A 13,173-nucleotide genomic window follows, 5' to 3' on the forward strand; every position below is an offset into this window, starting at 1 on the left:
AGGGAGAGAGGATGGAAGGAAGGAAGGGAAGGAGGGAGGAAGGAAGGGAAGGAGGGAGGGAAGAAAAAAGCGAAAAGGGATAGGAAGAAGAGAGAAAAGGGAGGAGAGAAGAAGGGAGGAATAAAAGGATGAAGAGATGAAGGTGTGTTCCTTCTAGTTCTTCATTATATGCTTAATCCTTAAATGGTTATCCTTACAATAGTTACCTCTCTATCCTATGTCCTTTTAAACTCTTCCTTCATATGTTCATATGGCTTCATATGAAGTCAAGTCTTACTAAACTAAGTGGTAAAAATTACAAAACAACCTGAAATATAAAATGCCAGTGACTTGATCTATAATTACTAAAATCTTAGGGAAAAAGTTAAGACTGGTAGCTAATGACGTTATCACTGAGGCAGATACCTGGTGATTTTACAGTTTATGACTTCAAGAATAAGAACTGATGAGGCAGCTAGGTGGCACAGTGAATAGAGCACCAGTCCTGGAGTCAGGAGGACCTGAGTTCAAATCAGGCCTCAGATACTTAATACTTACTAGCTGTGTAACCCTGGGCAAGTCTCTTAACCCCAATTGCCCTGCCTTCCCTCCTCCAAAAAAAAGAATCAGAACTAATCTAGGGGCAGCTGGATGGCACAGTTGGACAGAACACTGGCCCTGCAGTTAGGAGGACCTGAGTTCAAATCCCACCTTAGACATTTAATATTTACTAGCTTTGTGACCCCGGGCAAGTCACTTAATCCTAAATTGCCTTGCAAAAAAATATAAAGAAAGAATAGATCCAAATCACTGGAAATGAAAGATTCCTACAAAATGTAGAGAGACCATACTACTGCTATTGGTGATGACAGGCATTCCATATACAGTGTATACTAGATGGCAGAAAAGGCTCTTGTAGTCCTCTGCTATTTTATAGTTATGTGGATCAATTCCATAAAATACAAGCATCAACCTTTCGATATTTCTTTATGTATTTTTTTCAAATGCTGTGAGTTAAACATAAAACCCCTGCTAGCAAAGTATTCTGAGACATAAGGAGGCTTCTTGCAATAACTCTTGTTTCTGCTGGCACATTGCTTTGTTAATAAAATACACTGGAAAGTAGGCCTTCCTTGGGAAGCCCCCTTTGAGCTTTTTAAAGTTTAAGAAAACACAACCTTTTTTTTTCCTTTCTACAAAGATAAATTCTGCTCAGTCTAATGGGAACTGGTGTTTGAGTCACAAAAATACTTAGTATGGCTCATATTAGATATTGCCTCCCATTTCCCGGAAGCGCTAGAACCAAATGCTTAGCCATTTTATACATTACTACCTTTTTAAACTGATGCTTTAAATCCTAGCACTAAGATTATTAGTTGTGAAGAGTTGCTCTGGGGCTTTGTCTCCTTTGAAGGCTTATGGGTCTCACATTAAACTTTAAACCATAGCAGGATGTTGGGCAAATTTTCTCATACTTGAGATTGAATAATATTTAAAACCTACTTGTGATGTGAAGCATCAAGCACAAGGTTTAAATTGTCTCTGAATTGCCATTAAAACTGGCAGTTACAAGTAACTTTTTTTATCCTCTGCTTCAACAACTCAGTTCTACCTTTTGGGCACCTTTAAGACTAAAATACTGGACAGCAGTTTGGAGGAAATTAGATTTCAACCAATGCTTCACACAGTATGCAAAGATAAGTCCCACATGGATATATGACTTAGACATTAAAGATGACATAATAAAGAAGTTAGAGAAATAAGGAAAAATGTTTCTTAGACCTACAGACAAAAGGAAAGTTCATGACTAAGCAAGGGGAAGGAGCCAAAAGAAGATAAAACATTTAATTTTGATTACCTAAAATCATTTTTTTTGGCCAAACAAATCCAATACTAAGATTAAAAGGGAAATAATTAACTGAAGGAAAATCTTTGGAGCAAACTGATAAAAGTTTCACTTCCAATACACACAAGTAATTAATTCAAATGTATAAGAATAAAAGGCATTCTCCAATTGATAGTCTAAGAATATGAATAGGCAGTTCTAAGTCTAAGAGACTAACTAAGGCAAATGAAAATTAAAACAATTCTGAGATGCTACCTCTCTCAGAGTTGGCCTAAAAAAAGGATTAAGTTGACCAAAAAAAGGAAAATGATAAGTGTTGGATGAGGTATGGGAAAACAAGCATGTTGGTGCACTGTTAGTGGGCCTGTGAAGAAGTGCAAACATTCTAAAACAGCAATTTGAAACTGTTCAGAAAGTTACTAAACAGTGCATGTTCTATGATCCAGCTATACATAGTAGCCTATACCCAAAAGATACCAAACAATTAGGAAAAAGTCCTACAGGTACCAAAAACATTTAAAACAATCCTTTTCATAGTGTCAAAACAACAACAACTAGAAGTTAAAAGGATGTCCATCAAATGAGGCTTGGCTGAATAAATTATGATATATGAATATGATAAGATACTACTGTGCTAAAAGAAATGAAGAAATAAATGGTGTCATAGAGACATGGAAAAAAATATGAATTGATGCACAGTGAAATAAGCAGAACTACAATGATTTATATTATAATATCAATATTATAAAAATTAACATATACTGATGAAGAATGAAATGAGAAGAACCAGAACAATTTACATGATAATAGTCATTTGCACAGATGAACTGTGAAAGCTGTAAGAACGGATTGATGGATTCAATGTGCAGAACAAGACATGTATGTTTTTGTATATAGCCAATGAAGGAATTTGTTTTGCTTGACTAAGCATATTTGTTACAAGAAATCTGTTTGTCTTTTCTCTTTTTGTCAATGGGTGGGAGGGGGGAAAGATTTCTATTAATTTTTTTAAAAAATATTTAAAAATAGAGAGGTGGGGGAGCTACAGGTGTGGATTGATGCATGTTCTTTCAGTTAAGACTATTGTTATATTGTTAGTTTTACATTTGTAGTTAGTACAAGAGAACTCTCATGGGATGGTATAATCTGATAATGTTTGCAATGTAAAAAAATCAATACAACTTTTTTTTTTAAAGAAGAGATATCCTAAGGTATTCTCTTCTGAAACTTCTCCCAAAGACTCTATTACTCTAGTCAGCCCCCTAAGTCTATTTTGCTTATATAAAGATACCCTAATGAGATAATTTCTGTAATAATCACCCACTAGTTGAAAAATATCTTGTACTGTTTTAATTATGTTTTTATTGATTTTTATGTAACAATGGAGGGCATCATCTTATTAAAAGCACAGAGAGGCTATCATGTCGATTGTTTTCATAGGACCCTAGAATTATTTAATCACAAAATAAAGTGATTGACAGTTGGGAAATAATATAGCAACCTTTACTTATTTACAAGCAAAACAGACTACTGTATCTCTAAACATAAGCAATTATCCTTATGTTAGAGGATGTTAACCTTTTGTATTCCAACCTTTTGACAGTCAGATGAAGTCTATTAACACCTTTTTAGAACAATATTTTTAAACATAAAATACAATACAGAGGATTATAAAGGAAATCAATTATAATGAAATAAAGATGTATTTTTTCCCATCCAAGTTCACAGACCTCCTGAAATCTACTTACAATTCCCTTGGGGGCCAGTGGACCACAAATTAAGAACCCATATTAGAGTATTGATCACCTTTGCCCAAAGAAATGCATTCAGATTAAAAATTACAAACCAAGGGAACACTTTTTCATTTTATAAGGTTCTCCATTTATATTACTTTTCCAGATGTCTAATGTCCTTGTCTTCGAGGGAAAAATTAATATTCCCTCCCAGTTAAATTTCCCAGCAAACAGAAGTATAGGATATGTAAAGAGACACCTAGCCGCTAGTACCTCTAGTCCTGGGACGGTACTACTTTAGGGATAAATACCCCTTTGGTAGACATTTTCTTTCCCATGACTTTTTCTGTGTTCTCTGATTTTACTGAACTAAAAAAATTCTTCATACTTTTACTTAAAAGTAAACAAAAATGGATGGATAATCCATTAAGAACAAGCATTTCCCTTTGTAAATTCTCACTTTCTAAGGCAAATTCTAAACAATGGGACTGTTCCCCCTCCCCCTTCTCCAAACAATGGAATTCTTTTTTACCCCTAGCCACTTCTCTCACATATATGCAGTTGGCCCCTAGGCACACTTACCTGGATCCCAATCAGAATGCCTTTTTGTGGTATCTTAAATCCTGTGGAAAGCATTGCCTTCAAGAAGGCTGTATGAATACTTTCACCAAAGCAAGCAACCTATTTTGGGATAAGATGAAATAATTAACTTAACAATCAAAATAATACACAGCAATAGCTGAGGAAAGATCACCAAGGGATTTATTCAGGGAATCCCAACCAATCTTCCGGTGGGCCTGTGATTTCATCAGTGTGGACAAATCCTGGTAAGAAAACTATTTTTACCAACATAGATAACAATTTTTTCTGCATTTCTAGTATTAGAGAGTTGTATGAGGCAGAAGAGGTTAAGTGATAGGGTAAAACAGTCAGCAAAACATGTCCAAAACAAGATATGAAATTGATTCTAATGTCTTTTTGATATATTCGATGCCATGCTGCCTATAATATGAAGTGTTAAAATATAATATAAAACAATATATGGACAACCTTCCATCTTCTACCTCTCAAAAGAAATAATCAAAGAGAAGGAATAACATTTGGATTAGTCATATGTCTCCTTTACTTATTTAACTTAGGTTGCCTATGATTTCAGGATCATGAGATCCAAATATAGACAGAGTTAGGACAAATGTGTCTTATATTTTTTCATTAAGAAATAATAAATGAATAATCATTTATTTCTTTACTCAACAGTACAGTAAAAGTAAAAACTGCATTGTACATAAAGTAGCAATATAATTAAATAAATAAACAACATTAAATATTCCTTACAGAAAATTCTTCAGATAAAGTCAATTACAGAATATTCCACTGAAATAGAAAAGGAATTTGAGTTTTGTTCTTATTTTTAAGGGAATATGAGTACAAATATCCTGTTGCCAGTCCTGAATAATGTGGAATTTTCTAAAACTGAACCCAAACTGGCATAAAATTAAACATTAGCAATGGTTACATAAAGCTTTACTTATGTAACATTTCATACATGCTACCTACAAGGTATATAACATTATAATTAAAAGCAAAAGGGACATTGTAAAGAACAAATACAATTCTGCACAAGGTGACAATTGATCTATTGTGCCTTTTATCATAATCAGTGGTTTATCAACATTACTAAAGAATCCTGGGATCTAAATTTGTATTTTAAGCTAAAGGTTCCTCAATACCTATGGGGCATTTTCTAAACGAAAACACTGCTTGCTACTAGTATATGCCAACTCTCACTCAACAATAAGCATCTTAACTAAACAAACGCTTAGGGACTCTTAAACATTCTAAAGGGGTGATATTTAGGTTTTTGCCTAGGCCTAATTCCAGTGACTTTAACAAAATCAAGAAATGAACAAATATCTTGCTTGAGATAAGGATATAAAGATTGACAGCAGCATAGTTCCTGCATCTGAGGACAGATATGTGTGCCTGTGGAAGTATGACACAAAGTGGACATGATAAAGTCCAAGAAGAAATCTAGAAAAGATGCTCTAAGTGTAAGGAGGAAGGGATCCCTTTGAAATTGGGCAATCAGCTAGGTGGCGGAGTAAATAGAGCACCAGCCCTGAAGTCAGGAGGACCTAAGTTCAAATTCGCCCTCAGAAACTTGACACTTAACTACCTGTGTGACCTTGGGCAAGTCACTTAACCCCAATTGCCTTGCCTTCCCCCCTCCAAAAAAAAATAAGAAATTGGGTCATCAGATCTAGGCTCATAAAGAAGGCGGCTCTGAGTCCAGAGCTTGAAGGAAGAAGAGGATTGTAACAGGAAGGGATACAGAAGAAACTGGTTCCAGAATAACAGCCTACAGGGACCCAGAAAGGCAAGAAAGCACAGGGCCAGACCAGGTAACAGCTAGTAACCACGTTTTACTTTAACATAGATTATATGAAAGGAAATAGAGAGAATTAAGACTAGAAAAGTCAGTTGAAGCCAGACTGAACAGGGTCTCACAAGTCAGAGTAGGGGGTCTGCATTTCATTCTTCAGGCAATGAGAAAACCACTCAAGGCTTTTGAATAGGAAAATAGCATGGTCAGACCTATACATTAAGAAAATTATTCTGTATGTGTGTGAAGGATGAATTGGAGAGGAGAGACACTGAAATCAGGGAGATCTGTTAGGAATGTCCTTTAATAGCTCAGGTTGGAGGTAATGAAGACTGAATGAGGGGGGATGACATCGCACATAAAGTAGAGGATTTGGATAAAAAAGATAACTGCCACAGTACATTAGATGTGGGATTTCTGAAAAGTCAAAGATAATTGCCAGGCTTTGAGCCTGACTGACTGGGAGAATGGTGCTAACACCGACAGAGATGGAGAATTGAGGAGGATGGGAAAGTTTGCAAGGGAAGATGATAAGCTTAGTTTTGAACAGGGTGACTTTGATGTGATAGTATGACATCCAGGTGGAGATGTCCAACAGACACTTGAAAATGCATAGCTAGAGTTCAGGGAAGAAATGAAAGCTAGATATGCAGATTTGGAAATAATATGTATACATGTAGTCATTCCTCAATTAGGAGAGAATGGAATTATCAAAAAAGTGTAGAGAGAAGATAGGACCCATAGCAGTAAGAAGAAACTGAATTATCAAAGCAAGCAGACATAAGAAAGGAGGGATTTTCAAGAAGTGAGTGGTCAACAGTAGCAAATTTTGGAGAAAGAACAATTAGAATGGAGGACTGGAAAAGCAAAGCTACTTGAATATGGCAGTTAAGAGGTGGTTAGTAATTTGGGGGAGGACAATTTTGGAGGAGTAATGGAGAGAGAATCTAAATCAGAGGTAATAGAGAAGTGAGCTGGTGGGGAGGATGTGAATGTGACACATGTAGAGTATTCTTTTTAAAAGTCTAGTAGTTATGGGGGAGGGGAGATGTGGAACAAACTAAGGACGTAGAAAACACAAGGAAAGGTTTTTATAGGATATAGAAGGGCATAACATATTCATAGGAGGGTAAGACACAGGGACATCCAGAGACAGAAATAGAAACAGAGATAGCAAGGAAAGTAAGAGGAGAGAGAGAGAGAGTAAGAAGAGAGGACAGGAAAAAATAGGAGAGAGAAAGTTTAAGAAAGGAGAGGGGTAGCTAGGTGACGCAGTGAATAGAGCACCGGCCCTGGAGTCAGGAGGACCTGGGTTCTGATCTGGCCTCAGACACTTAACACAAAAAATAGCCATCTGACCTTGGGCAAGTCACTTAACCCCAATTGCCCTCCAAAAAGCAAAAAAGAAAGAAAGAAAGAAAAGTAAGGAGAAAAAGAGAGCATGGGAAAGAATGGTCGGTAAAACAAAGTTCTAGCAGAGATGGGAGAACATATGGTCAAGAACAAAAATGGAGAGTTTAACCTTGGCAAAAAGATATCATTTTCAGAGGCCAAAGGAAAGGATGGAAAGATGGTTGCAGGTGTAGTACAGTTTTGAAGTATAAAGAAGAATATAATACACAATATATAGTTTAAATGATCGAGGTCATCTGTAGCATTAAGAACTGAAGTTGGAGGCTTGAAGAGAGAAAAGATTCCAAAGTGGAACATGCAAGGAACTTCATCAATAAAGCAGAAATAGGAAGCCTAGATCAATGGTCAGATTTCCCAGAGGGATTAGTACTGACATGCACCTTACCATTAAGGAAAGTAAAATACAGCTTCTTTACCAAGGGCAGAGGTCGATTCAATCCCAAACAAGGCATCTGTGCACTGAAAATGCCTCTTTAAAGAATAATTGAGTTTTCACTAAGCAAGACTTATTCTTATTTTAGCTATGAGACAGACCTTCTGACATCTTACTTTATGATACTTGTGAATATAGATCTTTCTAACTCATAAGAATGATCTCTTTTATGAATAAAATATTCTCTACTTCCATCTGCAAAAATTGGCTCTGTTTCTAACCCTTTCATTTTCTCATCAGCTCCAGAAATGTGTGTCTGGAGGCAGAAAAGACATGAGGGTATTTTCTTTGACCATTAAACTCTGAAAACAGATAGGTCACTTCACAGAAAACAGCACTAATGGAAAACAGATCTTTCAACACACCGAAAACTGGACTGATTGAACGCAGACCTACTACTGTATTACCCCAAATACCAACCTTAACCTGAAGAGCTCCTCCTTATACATAATGGAAACATGGAATGATATTATAATTTTAAAATTTGGTTTTCCCAGCCTATTAGTCTTCAGCAAAAATTAGATTGCATTTGGGGAAATGATTATAAAATGTAGCAAAGAAGCTAAAGCAATGACCCTCATTTAGACCTGACACAAGCAGACTAACCAACTATCTTTCCCCTATTGTCTCTGTTTCATTGATTTCCTGATTTATAGCTTGCTTCTAACTATGCAACCATAAAATATCATATATTTTATGTAATTGTTATTTTTTCCTCTTAGCAAATATTTCATTCATATAAAGGGTAAACAGTTTGATGTTACCATTTTGATGTGCTGTGATGAGAATTTGAAGTTTGCAGCTCATATGTCTGTCAAAGGCTAGGTGATTCATTAAATGTACTGACACTGACATGTAGAGAACTTTCCAGAATATGACAGCTTTTTCCAAAAAGCAGATTTTACATTCCCCCAAATTTTCCCCCTCCCCCCGAAAAAAAGAAAGAAAAAGAAAAACTCTTCAAAAGAGTCCCAATACAAGTGAAATGAGACATCCAGTGGCCAGTCCCATTACATTGTTTTTCTCAGATAAATAGTCCTGTGACTTGAATGTGCATGGATTCTTCTAATCTGTTTTTAGGCTTTTGAATATATTAGCATACTATACTCATTTTATGTAGTTGAGTATCCTTATTGTTAAAGTCCTGATACTGTTAATATTAATGTATTAGTACAAAGGTAGCAAAAGTCTTTAGGATCATAAAAGTCCATGAGCTTTTCTGGATAGCTTATAATAAATACTTAGAAAAATAAAATCTCATTGTGGTATCTAGAAGCAAATTAGAAATATTACATGTTCACACTGAAAAATAAGAGGTAAGAGAAATAACTTGGGTATTAACCTTAAAGGAGTTTAAGAGTTATTCTGACTGCCAACAGCTGTTATGTTCTCTTCTTTTCTTTCTTAAACATATTATCATAAGCTCATGTCTTGTAAATCTGGTTTATTAATGATTATAATAATGATTATGATGGTGGTGATAATAAAAATGATAATAGTAAGTATAAAGATCATTAACTAAATACCTCTCCAGTGGAAGCCATCTCACACCGCAGAATGGGGTCTGCATCTCTCAATCGGGGCCAGGAGAACATTGGGGCCTAATGAAAAATAAGGAAAGAGAAAGATAAGAAAGACAAAAGGAAAACAAGTCATCTCTCATAAAATTCATTTAGTAGACACATCAACATCTCATCAGTGAAGGCTACTGACTTGAAAGATTGCTATAAAATTCAGTTCCAAGAATTTCCTGCATTCTTAGCCAAAAAATATGGGTTAAATGATCACAAATTCTTTTAGTAATAGGGCCCCTGTGACCAGTCCATGCCAAGGTTTCTAATCTAGCCTACACAGAAATTTCTCCCAAACAGTGATTTAACACAAAGTCTACTGGGCATCAAACTCCCAAGACAAAGAGTTCAAACACATTATTTTTTTTTTCTTGGTAGGATTTTTAAACATTCATCTCCATGTTCTGATGATTTGGACTTAGAACAGGCAACCCTGCCAGAAAAGGCTGTCTGTGAGCTGACTTCTAAAACATTAAACAGTCTCTGACAACTCTTTAAAAGGAAAACATTCTGTTTAAAAATATTTCTGCCAAGAAGTTTCATGTGATATGAAGAGATAAGAGATCCTTTTTTACTTTATCAGTGAAATTTACTTTGAAACCAAATATTTATTTCTCATCATATGCATATGTATATTGCCTATATTTATCCTAAACTTAGAAAGCACCAAATGCAGAGACAATTTATTTTATTAATTCCAATTCCAATTAAAGATCACTGTATATACCCCAGGGAGCTCATTTAATATTTCTTAAGCTCATTTACCTCAACTTCAGAATGGAATGCCACTAGTAAGTAAGCATCCACCCACCTCACTAGGTTGCCACTATAGTAACTACTAATGAGTAATTAAGAGATAATTTAAGTAAATAAGTGTAAAAACAAAAACTTGTATTTCTAGAGCACTTTAAAGTTTTAAAACTGCATTAATATGTCATCAAAATGCTAAATGATGACTATCTAAGAAGCAAAAAGGAAAGGAAGGGCTCTTTTCAGAAGTATTGGCCATTTTTTATTACGGTCAAATAGATGCAGAGATAGAAATTGACCAACATATACAGATATAAATGCAAGTATGTATTTATTTGTCCAAATCTCTAACTGAATTGATATAGGAGAATACCTAACAAGGACGCTCTCAGGCCCAATACAGCAATTGTTTTTGTATTTTAAAATCTTGGAAAGTCACATGGAATAATGAAATATTAAATGGCTTTCCCAGGATCATAGAGACAATAAGTGTTAAAAATAGGAGCTGAACCCTAGTTGTCCTCTCTCCAAGCTTCTCTACAGTATATGTATGTAGATGGAGTGTCCCAAAAGTGTTAATACGGTTTCAAACTTTAAATAGCATATGTTTACACATACATATATATATGCTTGCATATATGTGTATATACATATATGTATATGGCATTGTGCATATACATTGGGTCTAAATTATGTTCATTTATGCATACATTTTACGTGGATATGAAAATATATATGTGTGTATATATATATATATATATATATATATATAATTATTCTGATGGCATCCTTCACCTTGAGTTAAGCGATCAGATGGTGCCGTGATGATATGATTGTTTAGATCACATTTCCTTAACTAACTTATCTGTCATGAGCCACAATTGTCCTGTCTTACCCATAACATTTACATAAATATACACACATATATATACCCATATTTACATATACATATGAATGTATAGTATGCAAAGCAGAGAGAATATAAGTTCATAAAATTCATAAATCATGTTCTCAAATAACAAAAGATATTTCAGGATTAAATTCTTGCTCCCTCCCCAAAGAAATTTCACAAATTACAACTCATTCATAGAACACAATAATTGAAAGATTCTGTAACATAATTTGTTAAGAAGAATATGTATCTTCCTTTGAAATATGAATACTAAAACAGTGATGGTCTTTATTTATTATTGAAAGATTTCAATTATCACTCTCAAATATTTTATAATTTCTGTAGTTATTCTGAATGGAATTTCTCCTTCTAGTTCTTCCTGGTAGGTTTTGTTGGTTTTAGTTACATATGTATGCTAATAAATTTTATGAATTTATCATATATCCTGAAACTTTCTTAAAGTGTTTAATAATTTCAATTAATTTTTGAGTTGACTCTTTAGGATTCTCTCAATGCACCATTATGTCATTCGCAACAACCAATGATTCTGCTTCCTATTTGCATATAATTATTCCCTCAATTTCTATTTATTGTCTTACTGATATATTTGGCATTTTTTTTTTTTGTTTTTGGAGGCGGGAAGGGAGGGCAATTGGGGTTAAGTGACTTGCCCAAGGTCACATAAGTGTCTAAGGTCAGCTTTGAACTCAGGTCCTCCTGACTCCAGGGCCAGTGTTTTATTCATTGCACTACCTGGACACCCCTATATTTGGCAGTTGAATGGTAGTAGTGATAATGGACAGCATTACTTTATCCTAGATCTTAATGGAAAGGCCTCAAAATTTTCTCTGTTACATATAATATTTGCTCTTGAATTTAGATAAGTATTATTTGCTATATTAAGGAATGACTTCCAGAGTTTTCAATATAAATGAACATAGGATTTTTTCAAAGGCCTTTTCAGCAACTTTTGATATAAATACATGGTTTTTATTGTGTATATTATTTAAAAGATTTATTATGTTTATATTCTTCATATTGAACCATTCCTATATTCTTGGTATAAACACAATATGGTCACAGTATATAATCTTCCTGATGTATAAGCATAGCTTACTTGCTAATGTTTTATTTAAAAACTTTACATCAATGTTTATTAGGGATATGAACACATATATTTATGTATACATACACATACATATATACATATATGTTAACTGGGTATTACGTTTTTGTAGCTATTCATCTATTTCCTCTGAGTTACCAATTTTGTTAGCACATAATTAGATGAAGTTGTTTCATAATTCCCTTATCTTCTCCTAAATTGTGGTGAGTTCCTCTTTTTATTTTTATATGAAAATTTTGAATCTCCTCTCTTTTTAAATCAATTTAACTAAATGTGTATTTTACTGTTTATTAAAAGCTCCCTGTTTAACTTATCCATTCAATGGTATTTTGCTTTTATTAATTTCTTCTTTAATTTTCATAATTTCTACTTTGTTGTTTAGTTAGGGATTTGTGATTTGTTGTTCAAGTTTTAATTGTATGCCTAATTAATTAATGTGTTCTTTCTCTATTTTATTGGTGAAAGCATGTAGATATATACATTTTCCCCTCAGGAACTAATTTAGTTGTATCCCACATTGCATTGTATTGGTATACTGTCATTTACTCTGTTACCATAATGGTTGGGTTTCTGTTTTTTTTTTCTGGTGAAATTTTCCATTTTTTCCTATAATTATTTGATTCACCAGTTTTTAATATTTTTTAAGTTTTTAAAAGTTTTAAGTTTAAAAATTTTTTAAGTATTTAAAAATTATTTTTATTTAACCTCCAATTACATTTTAATTCTCCTTAATGGCCATTAATGATGCTACATTAATGATTTCTTGGTGTCCAATTTCCATATGTACCTTCTACCATGAAAACACAAGCTTAATAATTTTGAATCGCATATGTAAACTTTTGATTATAGGATGAGACACTGGACTGATAATTCTCATCCTATATTGTGAAAGACCAATATTATCATCTATTTTTTTCTTGACAACTGGATCACTGTGAGAATGTAGCACTGTACCTATTTTACAGAAGGAGTAAATGGCTCAAATAACCCTGTAATGAGAAGGGTCTAATACAGACTCTTAGCCTGGATACACTGAGATCAACCTTA

At 34.1% G+C, this 13,173-nt stretch overlaps 1 protein-coding gene across 1 annotated transcript in view; it reads right to left on the bottom strand.

Moving 5' to 3' along the window:
- CPS1 (carbamoyl-phosphate synthase 1) overlaps positions 1-13,173 on the bottom strand; it is a 155,244-nt gene that overhangs the window by 13,346 nt on the left and 128,725 nt on the right. The window contains exons 33-34 of the mRNA XM_069075103.1: positions 9,314-9,388; positions 4,141-4,239 (exon numbers count right to left, since the gene is read on the bottom strand). Coding sequence (XP_068931204.1) covers positions 4,141-4,239; positions 9,314-9,388 — 174 coding nt within the window. The remainder of the gene's footprint in view (positions 1-4,140; positions 4,240-9,313; positions 9,389-13,173) is intronic.

Source organism: Petaurus breviceps, unplaced genomic scaffold (genome assembly GCF_028583685.1).
Source record: "Petaurus breviceps papuanus isolate PSGF00001 unplaced genomic scaffold, PetGlider_PUasm1.0 90903, whole genome shotgun sequence".
NCBI classification, from domain to species: Eukaryota; Metazoa; Chordata; class Mammalia; order Diprotodontia; family Petauridae; genus Petaurus; species Petaurus breviceps.